Genomic DNA, 24552 nt, shown 5'->3' with positions numbered 1-24552 from the left:
TTCTTGTGTGTTTATGTGCTGATCATTTTGTATTTTTATTGCGGTAAATAAAAAAGAAAGAGAAATGAACCTTGCAGGACTTAGTTGTCATTGTAGATTAATAATATTCATAATATGCATTAATAATTTAATTGGTTTATTTATTAGCTCAACAATTTCTATATCAAGTTTCACTGATCATGTCATTTCAGGATATTAAACCTGTATCTGTCTCTAAATGCAAATGATAGAAAGACAAAAGCTACATTTTGGACTGTCGCATCTTTATGACACAATGTTATTGATTTTTCCAGATGTTATGGTAATACTGTTGTTTATTTGTTTTTGGTCACAGACCGCACGCTTTTAATATCTCATCAGTCAAGTCTATGCAAATGCGAAAGCTCTCCGTCAGCCCTTGACATGAGGTCACAGGTCATCAGCTCTTCAAATGACCTCTGAGGTCAGCGGGGGGTGGCCTCTTCTAGAGACACACACCAGCCAATCAGAGTCCAGCTCGCCGGCCCCCTGCTCTGCTTTCCCATGGCCTCGTGATATTCATAACATGTTAATGACCTTAACCGTATTGATCACCGCCTTCCTAGCGCTAACCCCGACCTCCGCAGAACAACATTAGTCATTGTGAGTCGACATATTTCAGAAGGAATAAGTGATCGTGTTTCCTGTTTGTACACAACTTATCAATAACACAACACTTCACAATAAACAATGTGAAGATATAGGTAAAGATAAACATCATTACAGATGACTCTTTATTTGAGTAACTGACAGACAATAGATCTCAATGAGAGTGAGGACATTTTAATTTTTTTTCCACAAAAATTTAATATCAGCATTTTTCATCTCTGTGAACTGATGCATGTCAATACAAAAAATGATAAACACCCATTGCTGGTAAGCTACAATGTTTCTCTAATAAATGTTATTTAAATACATAATACTAGATGAATATGCTTCTTACTAAATTTAGAATAATTAATAAACTGATCTCAAAATCTATAGGTAATGCATTGACTACTCTACTGAAAAACTAAACTAAACCACATCTTCCCTTCATTGCCTCCTGTATTGGAAAGTAATATTACTATTACTAATACTATAATAATAATACTATGATCATAATAGTTATACTATTAGTTACTCTTGTGTTTGGACACTGTAGGTGTGTATGCCTCTTAACCTGATTAGACCTTGGGTTTACTATTTTACTATTTTTGTGTTACAGATGTTGTATTGATAACTTTATGATGTATTATAACATTTATAAGATGTCTAGATAGGCCAGATTAAAAAAAAAATATTATTATTATTAGTAGTAGTACTAGCAGTATTAGTAGTATACAAGTGTTGTGTTTGCACAAACCAGATACACAGAATAGATACAATTACTCTGGTCCCAGAGTAATATTAACAAAGTATACCATTTTGTGTTTCTATTCAGTATAGTTTCATTTTGTAAAAATCTAAAGCTGTAAATAACATATTAAAAAATATAAGCTATTGAGTAAATGTATCACAGGATTCTCTTTACCCAAGCATTAATTTTGAGCGTTTGAGTTATAACTATGTCTTATAGAATGGAGGATTAGATCAATAGTTAGCTCTAATCAATACATAATTACACTCTGCACTCCTTATTTGATTGGTTAGTGAAGTGTGGAGGTGCATGTTTGATACAGAATTCCCCTCAAATCATTACACAACCATTCGTGGATATTATTTAGAGTAAGACTTAAATAGTATATTTTAAAAGACACACAAATCTCCCTCTCTGAACGTGATGACTGAATTTACCTGTGCCATCGGACGGTTGTTTCTGCTGATGCAGCACGACTGATCTCACAGCTGGAGCCCATTGTAGTGCTGCTGAATGAGGGCCGGGAGACGGGGAGGGTCATTGTCAAAAGGCACGGTCGCTGGATCAATATCTGAATTCATTAGGCAGCTGACGTGCAGCCATCAATACCTCTTCATAATTACCAGGTCCTGTAGTAGGAGCAGATGCTGTCCAGTGTGACCTTATTACCACTGGCCTTTGGTGACTGATAATTCACTGTCTTCATCTTGTTTTGTTTGTTTAAAAATCTGATAAACAAGAAAGAAGATCTCACAAATCTAAGTTGCTACATGGGAAATCAGTCGTTTATCACTGATGGGTTCGCACTTTGAAAATCACTGTATGGAGAGTTTATGTACATGTCAGGTTCAAATAGTGTGTTAAAAAATCTGACTGGATGAAATTCAAACTCTGAACTTGTTGAATGACTTGATACAAAACAAATTGGAACAACTCATTTAGCCCAAGATCAAAACATTGTGTCACAGGCCTTTAAAAATTATAAAACATCTCCTAGTTCAATCCTTAAATCACTCATTATTTTAATGGAGGAAAAGAGGAGAACCAGGGAATAGAAAAGCAACAGAGATGGGATCCCTTTTCAGATGGGTAATAATTCCTGAAATACAAAGTAGGCAGGAAAACATGGAGAAACAGAATCCTAATATGATTCTATAAAGTTCAAAACATGTGGAAAATATGGACCAGAGAAAATATCAAGCAACTTTTATTGGACCTGAAACCTGAAACCTTTCTCTATGCAGAGTCTCTATAGGGAGAGATCTTTCAACTATGTAAACACAACCTCACAGCAAGTAGACAGGAGCTGAAGTATTGAACTGCTATCTTGATACAGTTAATCGCCTTTTTGTCTTTTATGTCAAGTAAATATAATGAAACTGTGCGTATGAACTGTATGAATGTAAGCAAATTATTCTGGGGTTTTTGAACTGTTGGTTGTAAAACACAAGACATGTTAAGACATCTGTGAAAGTTGTGGTAGATGGTTTGTAACGTTTTGAATAGAATTGTTTTATTGATTGATCCCAAAACTAATGACGAGATTAATTAATAATCAAATTAATCATAACAACAATATGACAGTAACCAAAGACCGTGTGTAAAAATGTACAACGCTCATTCAAATGGAGAAGGTGTGGGGTGCCTTCAAGTGCAGTGTAAGAGTTCTTGTGTATCCTTAACCAGTTCATCAGAAATTAATTTTTGCCTCATCAGGACTGTTTTTGGTCCCCATGATGTTAAATGGTGCTGATAGGGTCAGTGTTGAGAGGTAACACACATATTAATAACACACACGCACACTTGTCTTATAGTTGTGGAGACACTCATTGACATAATGTATTGCCTAACCTTAACCATCACAAATAGAGGCCTGACTCTAACACTATACAACCCTTTGAATTTGAGAGAATCACCTCAAATGTCCTCAGAGTGATGATATTGAACGAAAATTGGCCCTCAAAAGTATAGAAAGACACACACACACACACACACACTCACACACACACACACACACACACACACACACACACACACACACACACACACACACATACAAACACACACACAGACAGCGCATGCGTGAGAGGGGAGGGGGTCCCCGGCTCCCCGGGTGCAGCGGTCGCTCCTCGGCCGGCCGCAGCAGAAGCAGTGCTGTGGATCTACGGAGCGCACGCAGGACGCAGGACGCAGCGAGCGGCGCCGGTCGTGGTGGTGTTCGTTCGGGGAGAATGAGCCAACTCTCCGGATAAATGACCAAGTTTAAGATGAGGGTGCTCCAGCGGTGGCTTCTGTTTGCCCTCCTCATACCTCTGTCGAGTAAGTGTGTTGTTTTTGTTTTTGATTGTATCGTGGATAGTGTGTGTGCTCAGTCTGACCTGGTGGGTTAGGGCTATCTCTCTGTGTGTGTGTGTGTGTGTGTGTGTGTGTGTGTGTGTGTGTGTGTGTGTGTGTGTGTGTGTGTGTGTGTGTGTGTGTGTGTGTGTGTGTGTGTGTGTGTGTGTGTGTGTGTGTGTGTGTGTGTGTGTGTGTGTGTGTGTGTGTGTGTTCGCTACGTATATAACGATCACCGCTGAAACACACCGATCACAACCGATCACAACTATAGTGTTACAAGAAAACATGACTTTTTAAAACCACTCTGATTGAGAATAATAAGACTTTCAGTGTGTATAAAGCATAAGTCCTGATCTGTCTCTTTGGTTTGGATGCTCACAGAATTCATGCTTTATGTTAATGACAGGCAGCAAATATTCATTTTAAATCACCATAACTCATTGTTTACTAATCTATTTTAACAGAAGATATTACATCCCACATTAAACAATACAGCTGCTTATGCTTTAACACTTGTGTTGACAGATAAGTTGTATTTTTCCAGCCTCATCGACATAGTAATCCTTACTATTATGTACTATTACTATGATGTACTATCATGTTTGCAGATATAATTTAGAGAATAAGGGATGCAGATAAAGATAAGCATTTATCTTTAGATTTTCTGTTTGTTTTTTTATATTATTTTCAAGTTTTGTATATTTGGTTTGAATTTCTGTGTATTCTTTTTATTTATAGTACATTTGTATATTTTTCATGTAGCACCTGATATGCATATAGCCTCTCAGGATAAACAGCTGTCTATGTCATCCAATAGATACAAACATTAAAAAAAAACTATTTTCTAATGTTACATTTGTATTACTCTCAAGCTCTATATATTTTGTAGTGTTTCTGTAATCTTTTTATTTGGAAGACATTGTGTAGCACTATATATATATATATTATGTAGTACCTGATATATATGGCCTGTCAGCATATACAGCTGTCCGCCACTCAGGAACATAATAAAAGTCTTTACTAATGTTACCTTTGTCTTCCTCCAGGTGTTGTGTGTTTCAGTGAGTTGTCCTTCATCACAGAGCCCAGTGATGTTACTGCACTACCGAAGGACCCCGCTGTCTTGGACTGTCAGGCCCACGGGCAGCCACCGGTTACCATCAAGTGGCTGAAGAATGGAGTACGGTTGGCAGAGAGCGAGCACATACAGTTTCTGCCTAACGGCTCCCTGTACATACCAAAGATTAAGCATACCAAGGAGGATTCAGATGAAGGATTCTACCAGTGCCTCTCACAGAACAAATATGGAGCTATCCTAAGCCAAAGATCACGTCTGACTATCGCAAGTAAGTATGGAGCAAAGGGTGAGAGGAATTCCCAGGGGCTACAGGATGGACTTTATCCCTCAGTTTCCACTGTTGAAGCCGAGGTGAAATGGGTTAAAGTTGTTAGTGATATCTACTATGTGGTGTCATCATGAAGGCATTAGAATAGCAAGTTCATGGGTTATTAACCTGGAGATGGGAAGCAGATGTACCCAACCCCTCTCTTCTTCTTTTTTTTCTTTACTGGGTATAGTCTGGGGTTCCATGTCCCTGGAAGTTGTTCAGACTTCACTGCGCTGGAGTTTAAAGCTGTCAGGCCAGTTAAAGGGACATTTTAAGAGACAGTTAAAGATTGATGGAGAGTCCATCTCAAAGCTCATAAATACTCCATAAATAGTCAGCGCTGAGTCGGACTGCACTGTCTTTTCCTTGTTTTGAGGAAAAGTACAACTTGAACTTGTATGAAAGTGCTCAGGCAACATCGTGCAAAAAGTAGAAATTAGCCTTCTCTCTCTCTGGCTAGTGGGGTCACATTGTCACTACAGGCCGTGGCCGTGTGATTGCTGAATGGTCTGCTACACAGAGGAATCCCTGAAAGGCCATTTGCCTTTTAGCCTTTTTTGGAGTGCCCCTGACTGCCCCAGAAGAAAAGGCTACGTTTTCAGGGCATTTGTTTGTCCACTTATCAGTTGACAGGACAGCTGTGTCTATTCACGGGGCCTGGTCTACCATGGTCTCTCTTCACAAGTCTTGGAAGGGATGTCCCATGATTTGTCGTCTGAAAGTCCGCTGAAGTCCAGGGATCTTGATAATGACACTGAGGATACCAAACAACACATTTTGTGCTGTGTGTCTCAACAGTGCAACTTGATTAAGAACTTCATGAAACTAGAATGCAGGAAGATATTTTTGAAATTCCAAAATACAAACGTGAAACTAAATCCGAAAAGTAATTTCACACCACACACTAACTCCTTGACAGTCTGGTTGCAACTGTTGGTGTATTAAAGGACAAACAAACTTGACTATGCCATGAGAACAGAACAATCCTCAAATGTCAAGTTTGGTCTGGGGTCCAGCCTTTGTCAGTGAAAGGGTTAAAGGTTTTTGGTCAGCTGTAGGTTGGGAGTGGAGGATGGGCCTCTGCTGTTCTCCCCTTCTGTCCAGAGGTCCTGGGGGGTCAGGGGTCAGCAGGGAAAGGCTTTGTGATGTCACCGTTCTGCTCTGCCCAGGCCGCCCTGCTGTTCTTTCTCCGTTCCCACAATCCCTTTCACTGCACCAGGCCCTCTGTTGCCCTGTCAAGCAGAGCCCTTTTGTTCAAGAAAGGCTGCAGTTTGTGAAGCGAAAGAACGGACCTGATATTCTGCAGTAGATAGTGTTTTCAAAAACATGTTTACATTCAGGAAGTGTTTTTTCTTGCAGTCCAAGGGAGACATCACCACTTTCAGCACTTCCTAGATTTACAGAGGGCGTCAGTTCTCTGTCATAAAATTACTACAATAATTGCATAAATAAGTTTATGTGTTCTGCATGTGCCTTGCTGATGGTTATCATTTTTATAAGGTTTTGTAGAGGTAAGAAACAACACAAGTCTCATAGGCTTCTCTTTTGTGGACTAATGGTAAACTGGCTTCGATCTCTTGTCCAGTTTGGGCTAAAATTGAATGCACCGGGGTTTGCTGCAAACTCTGACCTCTTGAGAGAAACCTTTGTGATGTTTGACCCAGACATTGATTTGTTCTTTACGACAGAGGTGCCCAAATTAGCAGATCGGTCTGCGTAGGCCACACCCACCATCTACAGCTCTGTCCCCAGCCAGAGTCAAGATCGTCCCTGGTCACTCGAATGAGAGTAAACAACATGTTGTTTAACTTCTTCCTGAGGATTTGTCATGATGCTCACCAGCAAGGGCTGCTGTCAGAAGATTGGCCAGGATTTTTCTGCCTCCAAGCAGGCGACAGCCAGTGGCCTGAGGCATTATTTTGTACTCACCATAAACCTGAACTTAAACCCACTACAATTTCTACAGAATATTACCAACACACCACTATTTAATTTATTCTAACCTCCTACTGCACTTCACATAAACTGAGTTACCAGTGCATGTGTGTAGTATTGATGAGATTAGCTCTTAAATTAAAGGATTGGTCTTTAATTTGGACGTCCCAAAGCTCCGGATTTAAATGTGGAGTTTCAGTGGGAGAACAGGGTATTGATTTTCTTTAACATGATATTGACTTCCTTCCTGTGAGTGAGGGGGAAGGGAGAGAGTTATCACCTAAATGAATGAAGGTCACTGTTCATATCTTATACAGCGTGCTCCATGTTAATGCAGATCAGGGCTTTCTAATTTGTGGTGATTATTGAAAGACCTTATACAACATAAACAGCACTGAAACAGAGGGTGACTCAGCAAACTTTGCACTGCTCTTTCAGCTATTGTAAAACAAGTATATTTATATTTAATATACTTATACACATCTTAGTTATATAGTTTATATAAGCATAGCTGTGAAATAAGTATCATATTACATACAATTGCAATAGCTTGCCTTTGAGTAGTGTAACAGTCTTTTGTAAGAAATAGGTTTACCCTTGTCTTACACTGTTGTTTTTCATATTTTCTATTCTTCATGGTTGCTCACAATCCTTCTTATGCAAAGGGAATTGATTGTTTTTTATCTATAACAATGCATCATTCAGTGTCATTCTTCTATTGATTGAATTGATCGGCCCAGCTGGTCAGTATGGGACCCGATAGCTCATCTGCACAAAAGCAAGATCACGGACTTACGGAGATCAATTCCTTTCATAGAAGCAGTTAACATCCATCAAAGTCATTGCTGTGCATGCATAATGTATAATGTTTACCCAGGAGTGGGAGAAAATACTATATTTCAGTGTGTGACAATCACAAGCAACTGTGAAGTACATTTGAGTAAATAATCATGATGAATATCCAATTCAGAAGCCCACTCCTAAAGCAAACACCCATTAATGGGCAATAGGTTGGTAAGGTGGGTTTCAGATATGGTTCTCTATGCTGCTGAAAGTTCTGGCTTCGGTTTTTAATAAAACATTTTCCACAGGTATCTCAAAGTTTCTGTTGCATCCCTTGCCTGTGGAGGTGACTGAGGCGTCAGTGGCACGTTTCTCCTGTGCAGTTCCCTCCAGCCCTCCTGCCACCATCACGTGGGAGCTCAACCAAAGCACATTACCACTTCAGACAGACAGGTACCTGCACACATGAGTTGTTTTAGATAGAAGTCAAATTGGCAGGTATATCGGTACTGAAAAGGATTTACTCCTCAATAGGGATGTCACCATTGGCCCACAAAAGTCCAAAGCGGTCCCGCTCTAGTTTTATACACCGTCGTAATGTTACCCTTGTGTGTTTGTAGAATTACGGTTCTGCCCAATGGAGTTCTTCAAATTCACAATGTTCGGCTGGAAGATGCTGGACAGTATCGATGTGTGGCAACAAACATCGGCAGCCGTTTGAAGAGTAGAGAAGCCACGCTGACTGTCAATCAGGGTAAAGAGACTTCATCTGTTTAAACCGTCATACCGAAAAATAAACAATCACTCTGTTTGGACAACTCTGAATTCATTTTCCGAAATGTTCCCATGAAGGTGCAGGTCCTAAACCCCGTCAGAGGCCCCAAATCATTGCTGGACCTCAGAACGTCACTATTTCTCTCCACAAAACTGTGGTGCTGGAGTGTGTGGCCACGGGGAACCCCTGGCCCATCATCTCATGGAGCCGGGCCGACAGTAAACCAATCGATGTGTACAATGCCAAAGTTCTGGGCAACGGCAACCTGGTTATTACTGACGTCAGCTCCAAGCATAGTGGAGTCTACCTCTGCAGGGCCACCACTCCTGGAACCCGCAACTACACAATTGCTGCAGCCAACATCACAGTTCTAGGTACTGTAAACTCTCATCTCAGAGGTCCTCACACAGCCTCTTCTGTCTAGTTGTTCTATTGCATATTCTATAACACAACAACACTTTGAGCAGATGTGAAACATTTTTTTCTACAATTGCATTACCTTTCTCTTAAACCTCTGTTTCAGAACCACCATCCATTGTCGAGAGGCCTGAGAGCCAAACCCGTCCAAGAGCAGGCACTGCCAGGTTTATGTGCCAGGCGGAGGGAGTGCCCCCGCCACGCATCAGCTGGCTTAAAAACGGAGAACAGGTTCACTTAAATGGGAGGATCAAAATGTATAACAGGTATTGTACAACAAGAGTAGTGTTCACGATCAAACACAACATAATAAGTACCATGAAAACAGACTGAATCATATCAAATGTCATTGAGTAAATGTTCTGGCCTTTTTTGTTCGCAGTAAATTGGTGATTACCCAGATCATCCCTGAGGATGACGCCATCTATCAGTGCTTGGCAGAGAGTGAAGAGGGCTCTGTGCTGTCCTTGGCTCGCCTTATCGTTGTAATGTCCGAGGACCGGCCTAGTGCACCTAGAAATATCCATGCAGAGACAATCTCAAGCTCTGCTATCTTACTGGCCTGGGAGAGGCCGCTCTACAACGCGGACAAAGTCATTGCCTACTCCATCCACTACATGAAAGCTGAAGGTGAGAGCAGTAATCCAGTCACTTATGATTTGGGAAACTGGGAATGATAAAGGTGTCAAGAGATGCAAGATGACAATCAAACACAAGCGGCTGTGGATAGGGAGGTAGAATGTGTCGTCCACTAATGGGTCGGTGATTTGATCCCCAGCTCCTCCAGACCTTGAGCAGGACACTTTACCCCTTAATTTCCCCTCATGGCTATTTCATCAGAATGTAAATATGAGTATGTGCTACAATAGTAGTGCAGTGTGAATGGATGTTGTGGTTCCTAACACACAAAAACGCTATATAAGTGCAGCGTAGTCATCATTCCATTACCACAATAAACATACTCGCTCTCACATGTGATCGGCTCTACTTGGTGAAGGCCATCTGTTGATGCTGCACAGGGCAGGGGTCAAGGCGGACTCAGAATGGCAACTTCACTGAAATGACAACAGGCTTATCCAACCCATTGTTCAGTCCCCAGCTCATTCTTCATGCAGTAAAAGGGACACGGTAGCTTTTTATAAGTCTAGCGAAGGACTAATGCACGGATATAATTAACTCAGCCCATTAAATTAAGAGTTTTCTATCAAGCCTCGGTAGTAAACAAGGTATTACATTGTATTTGTTTTGCTTTAAGAGGCCTGGAAGCAGTTGGGATGCTGTGTGGAGCATTGCACATGTTCTAAACATGTGCAGAGGATGAGTTTGAGTGCGATATGCTTGACAGACTCCTCCTCTTAGGATAACCTTAACCTATCCCCTAACGTGTTTTCTGGTCTGTTGCATGTCAGGGCTGAACAACGAAGAATACCAAGTTGTCATCGGCAATGACACAACCAGTTATATCATCGATGACCTTGAGCCTGCTCGAAACTACAGCTTTTACATCGTGGCCTATATGCCAATGGGAGCCAGTCGTATGTCAGACCAAGTCAGTCAACACACCCTGGAGGATGGTAAGCACAGAGCATTGAGAATTCCAGCATTCCTCACAGTAAATCACTTTGGTAGTTAACCTAACATGCATGGAAGTGATTTGTGTACAGACTAGATTTTGAGTGGGATTAAGGGGGATGGGCACACTTTAGTTAGCAATTTTTTTGCAAATATTCTAACACTAACAGCTTATTTTTTAGGACAACAAATATAAATGTCCAGAGCTTTTTGTATCAAGCATATTGGTGATGTCCTTTTCTTCCTGCAGTGCCTTTGCGCACCCCGGAGCTAACTCTGACCAGCCACAGCTCGACAGACATCCAGGTGAGCTGGCAGCTGCTGCCAGCCAAGCTGAGCCGTGGTCAGGTGTCCGCATACAGACTTTCCTATCGCACAGCTTCAGACACCACTGTCACCTCTGTGGAGCTACCTCAGAACAGCACCGAAATTCTCCTGGAGAGCCTCCAGCCTGACACCATCTACTTGCTCCGTATGGCTGCAGCCACCCGTGTGGGCTGGTGTGAGCCTTCAGCCTGGACATCGCATCGAACGCCTAAAGCCTCCGGCAACAAAGGTAAACCTGCAGAAGGCTAAAAATGAAATGTCCTCAAAGCTTTAAACCCACAGATTCAATTTTGGTGCGGAAATCAGGCATGTTTAGAGTGTGTGCAATTTGTGAATGAATGCCCTTCTAGTTTTGTGCCTAGTTTTTATGCAAGTTTGAATTTATTGAATTGGTTCAAAAGCATTGATCTTCAATTTTAAAGAGCTAAAATTCAATCGTTAATAGAACATGATTGAGAATAAATAAGTTCATGTAATAGAATCACATGTTGCCAAACTTGTAACTGGCGGTGCTTTTGCTCTGGTCACATCGGTGCTCTACTGCACTTAGAATACCAAGAGGATCACTGGAGCTCATGCAGAGTGGCCAGCTTATGAGTAGAGTTTGCTCTTGTAGCATTGTCCCACAGTCTTTGTGTTGGTTACCCAGGAACCTTTGCCCTATGCTGTCAGTGATGTCAGAGCGGCCTCAGTCATGGGTCATAAAGAGAGGGCCTCAGGCGTCTATGTGGGAGGAAGAATAGCCTTAGTTCATGGCCTGGTGTGTTGGGGGAGGCTGTGTGTCCACCAAAGCTGTTTTTCTGGTTTTCAGAAGTTTAGTTTTATATTTTGTTGCACATGTAGATCACAGAGACAATTTTACATAAATATACAACAAATACAATTTAGGATTTCCTCTACTTCGGGAATTGTTACTACACATCCAGTTGCAAATTTAAGCTGAAATTATAACTGACACTTCAGTATTCCATCAATCCACTTTTTTCTATACCCAGCATCCTGTTGTGTTTTTGTTGTTGAGAGGTTTAGTCTTCCTTTGTGTGCAGTAATATTCAAAATAAGAGTCTTTATTGATCCCATGCCTGCTCTCTCCCCCTCCTCCCTGCACAGTGCCTTCAGCCCCTGTTCTTCAACTTGAGCCGCTTAACTGCACCTGCATTGTGGCACGCTGGCAAACCTCCTCTGAATCTGTGGCTGTCCAGGGTTACCGGCTGTGTTACCATGAGGAAGGTCAACCAGAGCAGCCCCACATCCAGCTGCAGGCTCAAACCAACACGTACACCATCAGTGGCCTTGGTGAGTCACCCACTGTTGTTGTTTTACATGTCTCGTTGTAGGGAATATAAATAGAAGATTTAATTTGAGTGTCTTGTCGCATATCTGGACCTCTAGACTTGCGAAGACAACAAACAGAGAGAGACAGAGACTAGTAGCTTCTCTCCAAAATTGATCTCTCTTGCACTGCCCCAATTTAATTCAGTGGCCAGTTGGATGCTGCATTTGCATTTCCCTCCTCCTTCCTGGTTGACCCCTCTTGCCTAACCAGAAGCCCTCTCCAGTCCTGCTGCAGCATTGTGTGCGATCAGGTTCCCAGGGTTAGGGGTCAGGGTCCAGATGTCCCTCACACCACAGTTTCCCATCCTTGCAGTTGCATAATTATCCCCTGGCCATTGTGCTGTATCCAGGGCCAGACCTGCCCCGTAAGACCCCTGGTCACTACCCCCCTTTTAGGTGGACACCGTAGCACACAGACAAAGACCCCAGGGATTGGCCAGAGCTGGACCACGGCACTGACCTTTAGCCGTGAGACAGCAGTCTTGGAATAGGACCCCCCCCCACCCCCCACACCGGTCATCTTTGCTGTCCATGTAATTAAACCACAACAGTATATGCATATGCAATATAGACCAGGGCTACACTGATCAAAACTATTTAATTTTGTCTGACTTGAAGCTTAAAGTATATTTGGTCTCCAACTCTACTTTTACAAAAAAAGCTGAAATAGAAATTATTAGAATTTAATTAATTGTTAAAAGGTTTTTGTTGTAATTATTATTTTTATTTCTCACTAGAAACGCTTTAGTTAAGCTTCTATATTGACCATTACACATGCCGCTGTCATTAGTTACATTTTCTATAACATCGCTGTTCTCAGTATAACTTTTGTTTTGGAACCATGGTTGCTCCAAGTTGAAGGCTATTACACAAGACCTGTAGGAAGAATGTGAAAGGGGAAACAAAAGGGGCCCAGCTCCTATAACGCTGTCCTGCACCCAGATTCCTTCTGTTCTATCTTGGCCTGACCCGTGACCCCATGCAAACCCCCCCAGTCCCATGGGCCTAGGATCCCAGCAGCTGAACACGGCCACTGGCCGAGCCCCCCACCACAGGCGTGGACACACCGCCTTTGCTGGTCAATACCCATTCGCTGACCTTTCACACCGGAGGCATAAAACAAATCTTAACCCTCTCTAAAGCTGTCCTGATTTAGGAGCTGAGGCAGTTGCAGGGTTTTTTTTCAAGTTAAAACAGAACATTTGATGCATAGAAAAGCGTCCAATCCTGAGACTTCAATGATCTTACTGATGTGTTTAAGACAGTCCTGATACAGCCTGGTGTTTCCCTGATTATCCTAAGTGCACAATACAAACAAATCACATTTGACCTAATCCCCTCAAAGTTTGTTATTTACTTGTATAGTCTTAAAATACAACCTACTGCCAATGGAGTTTTGTGTAATATAATCTTCATGGGCTTTCAAAGGGAAAAAACATCTTGTGAATATTTTCACAGAGCTTATTGACCATGTCACCATATTTACCGGGCCTCAGGCCGGTTGATCTTTCTCATGCTCCTTACACATGACAACACATGATAAATTAGAGGTTGGTTTCACTCAGGGAGACCCTGCATTGTCCATGCATGGGGGGGTGGCCAGTTATGTCCTACCAACTTACCCTCCTGCAGCTAAGTGTCAAAGTGTCTCTTTGCCTTTTTTTAAAATGATGTAGTTCTATTTGTTCACCATCACGTTTGGTATTTTAATGATGATCCTTCAGGCTTTGTTATTATTTTCCAAGTTTCTTTGGAGCCTATTGGATTATGACCTCCACCAAGGACATCATGATTTCACCCCTGTCTATTTGTTTGTTAGCAAGATAACACAAAAACTACTGGACAGATTACCATGAAACTTGCTGGAAGGATGTGGTTTGGGTCAGGAAATGAAATTCTGGTGGGAGGACTTTTTTTCACTTTCATAAACAATGTGAGATAAGGTGTTTTTTAAACATTTCCTTGATTTCTCAGAGAATAATTAATTTTTCTCTATGAAGAAAATAATGCATGTTGAGGCTGACGTGTGCAATTTACTGCAGATCCAATAAATATCTTGATCCAGTTTCGTAAGAGGCCGTGGTGGAGCTGTGCTCTCTACTGAGGGCCATTCTAGGTCATTTGAGCAGTTTCAGCAACCTTCAGTTGTAGTTTAGCTAAACATTGATTCATTTTGATTTCAGATCCAAGGAGAAAGTATCATGTCAAGATTCTGGCTGTCAGCCAAGCTGGAGATGGTTATCAGACCGACCAAACAGTTAGTACTCCAGGATGTTTGTGTAAGTACATTTCTTTGTTTGTTTATCCTGAAGTTGTGCAATTCAAAATTAAATAAAAATTAAATTTTGAAATGTATGATAAAAATACGACTTTTGTTTGCATTATCCAGCGGCAAGAGAACAACCAACAGCATCCCCGCCACCTCCAGATCACGTGATCGTCTTGGCCAAAAATTCATCTGCAGTGTCCGTGCGCTGGAGCCGTCCTGCTTTCACCTCTGGAAAGGCTGTTAGCTACACGGTCCGCTGCACACCTGTGGGCACCCACAATGCCTCTGCCATACGTTTCATACAAATGTAAGCTTAAAAAATAATATAACTTAGTATTTTACCCTTTAAATTCTGATTAATTTAGAGATTAGTATCTCATACAATTAGTAGCACTGGATTATTCTCTGCTAAATGCCCAATGTATGAATATTGTTTGTTCACAGAACCAAACAGAGCGTGATGGTTCAGAATCTGGTTGCAAACACTCGCTATGAGTTTGTTGTGCGTCTCCATGTAGACCAGATGTCGAGTCCCTGGAGTTCGGTTGTTTACCATCAAACGCTGCCAGCAGGTAATAAATAGGACATCGCTGCGACGTCATTTGATCATGATCATGTCGCGCTCTGTGTATCCATGGTGCAGACTCAAATCAAATGCAAAGACTAAAATACTAGTTGTTAATTGTCAATGTGATTTTTTTTTGTTTACAGCGCCCAGCCAACCACCTGGAGGATTGCGAGTGACTCTGATCGAAGAAGACACAGCTCTGGTGTCCTGGAGGGAGCCCACGGAGCCCAACATGGTGGTTACACAGTACACCATCCTGTACGCCTCCCAGCAGGCCTGGATGGCCGGACACTGGCAAATACTGCAGAGGGAGGGTGAGTAGTAACCTGGATCATATGTCCTGATCATCCTTATTATGATCATCTGTTACGTTAGTGAGGGAGAAAGTATTTTGGATTAAATATATTTACAAACATCTACAGTATTTGAATGATATTGTCATTAGATACAAGCATAAAATCTGTCATGTTAATGTAACCACTGTTTATACCTAAATCACTTTATCCCCATAAGAATGAGTGTGTAAGTGCTTGAGGGTTACATTTTAACTATAGTCATCATACTTTGTTCAATATTCATCTGCAATCCCTGAGTAAAGTATCACAAACCACATCGGACATTCTCTCAGCTCAAGTCAAAGTGTGTTGTGTTTCTCCTGAGCAGCATCAGGCATTTCTGTCATAGGAAGATATAGAAAGATGATATATGACGTCTACAGTTATTTCTTCTTCTTTGAGAGCACGGGTATGAGGTGTTTTTTAAACTAATCCTCATTGTATGATTCTGCTGCCGTTCATAGGAACCCACACGATGGCCCTGCTGGAGAAGCTTGAGCCAGGGAATGTCTATGTGGTAAAGATCTCCGCCTCCAACCAGATCGGTGACGGACCTTTCTCGAACATTGTGGAACTGGTGTTGAAACGGGGAAGCAACCAGCGCAGCAAGAACACCAGAAACTCAGACAACTTCCCAGACACAGAAGGTAAAACCTCAGAAGACACTGAGGCTGACACGATAGAGTCCTCTTGTCTTATCTTTATTATTTTTATATATATTTAAGTAGAGCTATTCTCTGGTATGAGTTTTCTTTGCTTTAAATTAAATGGCTATATACCAGCATATACTGTGATTTAAGGGTTAGGAGGCCGCTTATTAATAATTTGTCAGAAACTACACGTTGTTTTTCATTGCTATATAAATGTATTTTGAAAACAAGCGATTCTGAACCTTGTATTCATTGTAATTAATAATTTCTAATCATTAGTAAGAAATTAAATGTGGAGAGTGATTAAAGTGGCAAGAAACAAACCACTAGGAGGCGTAGGTCAGCAACACTTACTGATCCTGTTAATAAAAAGTGTGGCTCAGTATAGGCATAATAGAGTATAGATCTTTAAAAAAAAGGAATCTTTATTTTTGGTAATTTCATTTCAGTTCAGTTCTCAGTCAAATTTATAGTTAGATTGAAAATATTTTTCTAGAAATCCTTTATTTCTATTTATTCTAATCTTTTTTTCTTTCATTTATCGTATTTTCATATTTACTTTGGGGAAATAGAGAAATTCTCAATGTTTTCCAATACAAAACATAGTGTACTTTTTAATTCACTTCTAGTGCTGCACACAGTGATGATCATGAATGACAGATGGTAACACTGCCCCTCAAAGGCAGTGAGCTGTTACTACAGAAATAATGGAGGGAAAAAAAGGGTTTTAAGTTTCCTGGCTGGCTGGCAAACTGGATAACAAATAACAATGTTTAAATGCACTCTTTTTATGTCTTTAATGATTTACCACAAATCTTTGGCATAAACCTACCCAATATCTAAAATAGTAATGAACTTTAACTTGATTATTTTTAGTTCATGGATTAATAAATTAATAAATAAACGCTATAATAAATCTAGGTGTGTCTAGTTGAGAGAGGGCAGTAACAACCTGGGCAGCAGGGAAAAGCAGCAGCTACACAGAGAGAGTGGTGTTTCTTCATAGAATCATTGAATTTGTATGGAGTAATAATTTTACACATTATGAATGGTGTCAAGATATTAGACTCTGGTACTTACTCCGATTTGACTGTATTTTGCCTTGTAGGTCAGAATACAATGTACCAGAGTTTTAACTTCTGTTGTGTTGTAATCTTAGTCTCCACTGTATCTGAAGTGTTTGTTATTAAGTGAGCTAATGTGAAAATATGTGTAATCTTCCAGTGTCCTCCGATGGTCTCTATAACTTAGACCAGCGGTCCATGACGGGGATCATTGTTGGTGTGAGCATCGCCTTGGCCTGTATTGTTATATGTGCCTTGATCCTCCTCAGCAAGGGCAGACCCAGGTACTTATTATAACCATTTGAAATAATTTAAACAGTTCATTAATATATATGGGAACAGGACAGTTATATTTTTGTGACATTTGTTTACATCTTGATCTCTGTATGACACAGAAAATCCTCCAGTCACAAAGTCATTGCTGTGGGAGCTGGTGAAGATCCACGTGCTGGTATGTTCCTGCCCAGGGAACGCCATACAGACAACGTGGAGGCTCATATTCCCATGATCAGTGGTCACTTTTTAGATCCTAGGGTGAGTGAAACCAAACTAAATTTATAGTTTCACAGGTTTGGGTTTTATATGAAAAGAGCACAGGTTAATCGAAAAAAATCCCTCTCATATGTTTTCTCTAGGATGGATCTAGCATGGTCATAAATGGTGCTGGTCCAGCCAGCAGCAAGAATCAAAGTAACAGGTGGCTGGTCTTCCAGAGGGAGATCAGAAATCAAGCTGAAAGTGACGTGAGTGATCGTGTGACATAATTTATCTCAGTCAGTTTTTTTTCCAGTCTAGTTTCTGTTTGTCTTAACTACTGTCCATCTTTTTTCTATCTCTTCAGGCGGAGAACAGAGCCAGCTTGTACGAGGCTGGCAAAACCGTTCTGAGGTACGATGGGGATTTAGCCTCAGGGCCCCTGTCGCCTTCCTCACGGGAGATCATCTACGGCCCGTTTCACACGGAGAGCTCTCACACTAGCGAGGGCAGCCAAGAGACGGGCGACTCTGGACACTACTCCAACGAAGAGAGCAACGAGGAGATGAGCAACCCTTCGACGAGTCAGAGCTCCAGACCGGAATCTTTTGGACCAAACGACGAGGACGCTGTCACTGAGCTGACGCAGTCTTTTCAAGTGGAAAATGAGAAGAAGCTGAGTCCCCTTCACCACTCCGCCCCGGGTACCTCGCAGCTCTGCTGCACCTTGGAGGGCTCTCACGTCGTCCTGCACGCTTCCCAAGCGGTCGGATCGTGACATCGCCCGGGCCTGTGTCCATCTCCGCTCTCTCCTGCAGCTGGAACGACACCACTTCTACCTCGTTGGCCTCCTCACTCTGGGCCTTTTTCCTGATGCGCACAGGATCCGCAAGTCAGCTGCTGCGACGGAGTGGAGATGTGCTTTTGCTTCGGACCTACCTCAGGAGTTTGTATGAATGTTTGTTAAAACGTTTTTATTTCAAGTTTCTTTTATACAACTTTCTACCTGTTTGCCTGTGTTTGGTGGTGTCTGTCCCAAACCAAAGCTCACCAATGATGAATGTTAAAAAGAATGTCAGAAATGTACTGTGATGCATTTTCATTATATTTAATTTACTTTCCACTGGAGTGAAGGGCACAGTTGGGCCCTTCTGACAGATTATCTACCTCAGTGTTCTGTTATTGTACATACATTACTACCTCCTTTTCACCACACGTTATGCAGTATTATCTCAGTCTCAGGGGACAAGGTGAAAACATTTCGTTGCCATGTCTTACTACCTCTGTTGAGAGGTTATTATCTCAAGGTTGGGTTTTTTCATTTCAAATTCTTTTATTTCATGGTTGGAAGAGCTTTTGTTTCACATTGTTTGTCTTTGAATGGTGTATGCTGTGAAAACAACAAGTGCATTAGATTTTGTCAAAACTATTCCAGCTTTATCACACTGTAAGGTTTGACACTTTCAATGCACTGAACTCAAAGCTTTAAAAATGGCCTTAATATCGAAAAAGGGCTTTGCATACTATAAATACTGAGAACCAAAGATGGGAAAGAAATATTGTACCCAAAGAGTTTTTAATGATACCATAGATATTCTAAGGCAACCAAAAAATATAGAGGATGTATATTAAGGGTGTGTTTGCCAAAGTGCTGGTTCTTGCCAATGATGTAAATTTCCCATAGAGTGGTTGTTTGAATGCATTACTCAGTGTAAATTTTCTCGATGCTTTATTCTGGTGAAAGCTTTAGCACAAGACCCCCCCGGGCTTGTGTTCCATTTGCCTTTGAAACTATTGCTAAATGCAGCGGTGATGCCGGTGCTATTATCCAAAGAGTTGTCTGCTTCCTCAGATGGGTATTGCTTTTAATTCAGGTGATCCTTGGGTGTGATTGGGTGGAATTTATTCACAGACCAAAGATCCAGCGTTTCCTACCAGTGATAGATGACGATTTTTATTATTGGGTTAGAGAACCGTCTGTCACCGTTCATTAAAACTGTACGGGGAAGAACTCACCTCCCCGGTGATATTTCCTGTCTAGGTGTGACAATGAAGGATTCTGACTATCATAAAAGAAAACCCAATGTGTGAAGAGCAACATAATCATTTTTTATATCTTTGTAAAACAAATAATCCTAACCAAAGAAAACTTGAAGTCTCTGCTATTTAGTGATTTTTCTTTGGTTTTCATTTACATTATTTGAATTTAAATGTGATCGATATCCAATGGTTTCGATTGGTAGAAAGGCCTTTTCCCTAGTCCTTTTCTTTTAAAAGCTTGAGATGTCGAAATGGTTCTGTTGTCTTTTTATTCCCACAATATTTCACCTTGATGCTACTTATCTTACATTGGACATTTTAAATTTAGATTACCTTTTTACCGTGATGTTGTAAACGAAAACATTTTCCAATTTTAAGGTGACTTTTTTCTAAATTTATTAGGCATGCTTTCAGTTCAATGTTTGTTGCTATTCAGAAAAAAATTTTTTCATTTTTAAAGCCACAGTTAAAATTTGCCGACTCAACTCAGGTGCCAAATGTAGATTTAGAGTTTAGATTTTAACTGTTATTATTTAAGTTATGTTTTTTTTTTTATATTTCTGCTTTTGAATACCAAAATACATCATTTAATTAAAAGCGAGCAACAGAGCAAATTATTTTACGCGTTAAAATGTTGCAACAGATTTTTTGATACTCTCAAGATGATCACAAGTACTAGATAATAAAATTGTCCTTGGAAAAATACATTTTGTGTTGTGTCATTGGTTTTTATTTCCATGTGTGTTTTTTTTCGTTTTGTGTTTGTGACCAAATTAACGCTTACTGATGTATATTGAAAAGTTAAAAAGGTGTAACCCGACTGATGCTGGATTTTTGAAACCAAAAAGGATTTTATGAGTTTTAGAAATCTGGTAACAATATATTGACCAATATTTTATTGATTATATTAAGAACAAATCTATTCGCAGACCAATTTACTTGAAAACGGTCTCTGGAGGACTGATTACTCAAATACATGTTTCTGTACTACCTCAAAGTTAGAGATAGACTGAATAGAATTATGTACACTTTTTAAGTTAGGCCAGTATTCACTCTATTCAATTTATATTTGAACTTTGGTTTTAAATACAGTGTATGGGCAAACCAAGATGAGATTTCGGTTCTGCAGTTAATTTTCACTATTGACATGTACATGAACTTAGGAAGACTGTTAATTTATTAGTCTAAATAAATAAATAAACATTTATATTAGATACAATATATAATATATAATTGGAAATATTATAACACTCTATTTCCTTATCTTTATTTGCTTGATAACATTACAGAGTTTTATTGGAGTTTATGTCCATGTGACATGGCTGAAAGATGAGATGGCGGAGACTGTCATAGTCATAATCTAATTGTGAACAAACGCCATTATGACAAAAAAACTGACTCAAAATACGTTTTTCTACGATACTATATACTAATCTACTTCAACACAGCTCAAGTCCAAGTCAACTTTATTGTCAAAGCTGCCATAGGTACAGAACATAGAGGGGATTGAAATGCTGTTTCTCTCTGATCCCCGGTGTAAACATATAAGTAGACAGAACATATAGATATATAATAATATATGTATGTGTATATGTATAATAAGAACTCAAAACATAGTACACAATACGACATAGTATGCAGTCACAGTACAGTTGAGAGTGCACATCAATCACATAAAAATAATACAATCAAATTTTAACTAAATTAACAGTAACGTTGAAGAACTGAACAGTTTATCAATTCGTTTCTAACATCTGTTTATTCATGTGGTGATTTATGTCATGATATTTACTCATCTAAACTTGCACACTGATCTCCATACAAACATTGTAATCTTGTAAGATTGTGGTATAGCAGATCAGGAGAGTTTACCCTGATTGTAATCCTGCTTGTATGTGATTATTTTATCATGAGGGTTTAAAATGTTAAAAAGTAAAATCCTCGGGTCTTATTTTGAATGAGAATTTAACATGTCCCACTGAGGGTCCAGCAGGAGGCAGCACCTCTCTACGAGAAGCTTTAGCGAGGTTGGAGGAATGCGAAGAAGAAGAGGAGCGGACGGTCTTGTTGTGGTCGGTGCTCGCGTACAGCGGGCGTGCCGTGAAGATGCGCATCGAGAAGTGTTACTTCTGCTCGGGTCCCGTGTACCCGGGACACGGGATGATGTTTGTCAGGAACGACTGTAAGGTAAGCGTCTGCCTTCCGGGCCGAATCACCCTGGAGCTCGTGTGTGGCTGTCAGAATGGGAGCGCTAGCCGTCATGCTAACATGCTAACATAACGTGCTTGCTCTCACTCACGTGGGCCGACAGAGGGGTTCTAAAAACAGCCAGACAGAGAATAACTCCGCCGCTAACTTCATTAACACGATGGAAGTTGAGTGAACAGAGTTGATTCTATTATTTATCATAAGTCAGGTCCACGCTGCCTGTTTCTCAGCGCTAAGGAGAAGGAGGACATTTAACCAGCGAGGCCTTGGTTTTAGTTAGTGGAGTGATTTCTCCCCCTAGTGGCTCCGTGTAAAACTGCAGCTTGGATCTGAGGACTGGATATAAACTCCACGAACACGTCCACAATGTAAACTCTGAAAATCACACTGTCCTGTACCAGCTTTGAATAACTGTTTAGATTTCCTCAGCGCCATAGCCAAAGATTGAAAGTTAAGTTGATTCATATGTTTATGTTAATTTACCAGGAATTTGTTTATTTTTACAGTTAAGTTAATTACATATATGTTGTCATTGTTTACATATTTATATTGGCATCATAAGAACAGTAGTAATGATGTGTTGACCTTAGTCTGATGCCTCTCTGGCTTCCTATTGGTTAGTTCAGTCACATGAGAGTGAGAAGCAGGAAGTGTGTGTTGTTAGATGACCAGTGTGGAGAACAGTTTAGTGCAGTGTCTCCATCATGTAGTAAACAATTAGCTACTCAGTCAGAAGCATATACAGTCATAAATAGGATCCCAGCCTTTACCAGGTGCTATGTAACGCATTAATCCATTAACGGCTATTCTCCAATAATGTATTACACATTGTGAAATGGATTTCACTTCAGTACTACACATTTTTGTACTTTCAGTATATCTTTATACAAATAAATCTAATCTAAAGTGTTTTTATTTGTAAACACAACTTAAAAAGTTATAATTGCTTTATTGTAATAAACTGCAAAAGTCAAATCTTTCATTCTGAATATGCAAAATTTGTAATGCAACTTTATACTTCCACAATCCAACACCGTACATGTCTACTTGTTCAAATCTATTCAAACTCCTATCTGATTGAGTAATTTGTTATTTGTGTTTCTCTCTCTTTTCAAATAAATAGTCATTCAGATTCTGCAGATCAAAATGCCACAAGAACTTCAAGAAGAAGCGTAACCCCAGAAAGACCAGATGGACCAAAGCTTTCAGAAAGTCATCAGGAAAGGAGTTGACTGTGGTAAGCTGCTCAGCTATAGAGCACAACCCCTGTCTCTTTGATTTGTTTTACTGTTTGGTTACTTACCCACCTAATGTTTTGTCTTTTAGGATAACGCCTTGGAGTTTGAGAAACGCAGAAATACACCTGTTAAATATAACAGGCAGCTGTGGGACAAGACAGGTAACAAATTAATTCCCTTCTCAGGATCAGTTTCTTTAAAGAAACATGTGTTTTTTTTAGCAGAGCATTTATGTTGAATTCTTCATCTTTTACAGTGGAAGCAATGAAGAAGGTGGAAGTGATAAAATACAAACGACAGGCAAGATTCATCATGAACAGGTGAGTAGTTAATTATGTGTTAATGTTTAAAATGTATTTTTCTAAACTTACAGCTTCTGTTTCATGTTTAATTTATGTTTTTTTATCGTAAATGTGGTATTTACAAATTTTGGAAAATGGTGTTTGCTTAACTGTGTTTTTCTCCACCTTATAGATTAAAGAAGGGCAAACAGTTGGAGAAAGAAGAGGCCATCAACGAAGTGAAGAAAAATATTCACCTCATCAAAGCTCCACATGCAGGTAAAGATTTATCAGAATAATCCGATTCATTTAGTCATGTACAAGTCATTTGATTTGTTGACATTGATTATGAATATACTCAAGATTATCAAAAAGAAAATGTCATAGGGAGACATTTTTTAATTCTATATATTGATGATCCATGTCTGTGATATCAGCAGTGTTTAAATTATGTATTCATTCTTTATTTTTTACAGGAAAGGCCAAACAAATGGAAGAGAAAATGGTGCAGAAATTACAAGAGGACATCGTCATGGATGTCGATGTTTAATCTTTTGGCCCAGTTGTTCTCTTTGTGTAATGAAACTTGAGAGCAAGTTAACCTTGTTATATATTGTATTTTGTTATTTCCAGATAGCAGAAAGTGGACACAGAAATTCATTCAGTTTTTAAGTGACGGGAAAAAAACTGAAAAAATAAGCCTGACAAGCATCTGCCTCTGAAGCAGTATCGGCCGACCACTTTTGTCCCAGTTATATTTCCTTCATAGTAGTTGAGGCTGTTATAAATGTACTCATTGCCGTGTTACGAAAATGTTGAAATGTAACCAATAAAAACAACTTCTGTTGGGAATTGCTCTTCTTCTGTTAGTTGTTTTCTTTGACATCAATCCCACTCCAACCATGGCTTAATTAAAGCATATGTTGGTGTCACAATTAATGGTGAATATATTTGCTATAAACGCGCCGTCTAATAAATGTCTTGGAATTTTGATGATTGACGTTAAATCTGGTCGTGTAAGCATGAAGGAAGAAGGTAGAGAATGTTGGAAGCACTTTTCTTCACGGCACATTTTATTAAAGTATAATACAAGCACATTGTACAATTCATTTACCAAACTACTGTACATACAGAGGATCATATGCTGAAAATCTGCAAAAAATGGCTTCAACACATCTTGTTCAACCACAAATGGTGAA

General features: G+C 40.0%; 2 protein-coding genes across 2 annotated transcripts; both read left to right on the top strand.

The window, feature by feature from the left end:
- The first annotated feature begins 3609 nt into the window (after positions 1–3609).
- Positions 3610–18364, top strand: LOC133009700 (protogenin B-like). Its single transcript, XM_061077236.1, has 19 exons — positions 3610–3676; positions 4741–5040; positions 8109–8253; positions 8421–8554; positions 8653–8949; positions 9099–9258; positions 9375–9622; positions 10402–10566; positions 10815–11120; positions 12002–12187; positions 14410–14505; positions 14616–14802; positions 14940–15067; positions 15207–15377; positions 15863–16045; positions 17273–17396; positions 17508–17646; positions 17748–17855; positions 17954–18364. Exons 1-19 carry the CDS (start codon positions 3610–3612, stop codon positions 18362–18364), a joined length of 3555 nt encoding a protein of 1184 aa, XP_060933219.1.
- A 3312-nt stretch (positions 18365–21676) lies between these two features.
- On the top strand, positions 21677–24205 carry rsl24d1 (ribosomal L24 domain containing 1). The gene is made up of 6 exons (XM_061075947.1): positions 21677–21813; positions 22958–23071; positions 23161–23233; positions 23329–23392; positions 23547–23632; positions 23830–24205. The coding sequence occupies exons 1-6, from the start codon at positions 21733–21735 to the stop codon at positions 23901–23903; spliced, it is 492 nt and encodes a 163-aa protein (XP_060931930.1). The 5' UTR covers positions 21677–21732; the 3' UTR covers positions 23904–24205.
- The last annotated feature ends 347 nt before the right edge of the window (positions 24206–24552 follow it).

The sequence above is a fragment of the Limanda limanda genome, chromosome 8, assembly GCF_963576545.1.
Source record: "Limanda limanda chromosome 8, fLimLim1.1, whole genome shotgun sequence".
In the NCBI taxonomy this organism is placed as follows: Eukaryota; Metazoa; Chordata; class Actinopteri; order Pleuronectiformes; family Pleuronectidae; genus Limanda; species Limanda limanda.
The sequence above is the reverse complement of the archived record's forward strand: the minus strand, read 5'-3'. Positions and strand labels throughout refer to the sequence as shown.

Coding starts and splice junctions, on each gene's coding strand:
- rsl24d1 (XM_061075947.1), top strand. CDS start 21,733: ATGCGCATCGAGAAGTGTTACTTCTGCTCGGGTCCCGTGTACCCGGGA. Junction 21,814..22,957: donor TTGTCAGGAACGACTGTAAG/GTAAGCGTCTGC, acceptor TCAAATAAATAG/TCATTCAGATTCTGCAGATC. Junction 23,633..23,829: donor CATCAAAGCTCCACATGCAG/GTAAAGATTTAT, acceptor TATTTTTTACAG/GAAAGGCCAAACAAATGGAA.
- LOC133009700 (XM_061077236.1), top strand. CDS start 3,610: ATGACCAAGTTTAAGATGAGGGTGCTCCAGCGGTGGCTTCTGTTTGCC. Junction 9,259..9,374: donor AGGATCAAAATGTATAACAG/GTATTGTACAAC, acceptor TTTTGTTCGCAG/TAAATTGGTGATTACCCAGA. Junction 15,068..15,206: donor CCATCAAACGCTGCCAGCAG/GTAATAAATAGG, acceptor TTTTGTTTACAG/CGCCCAGCCAACCACCTGGA.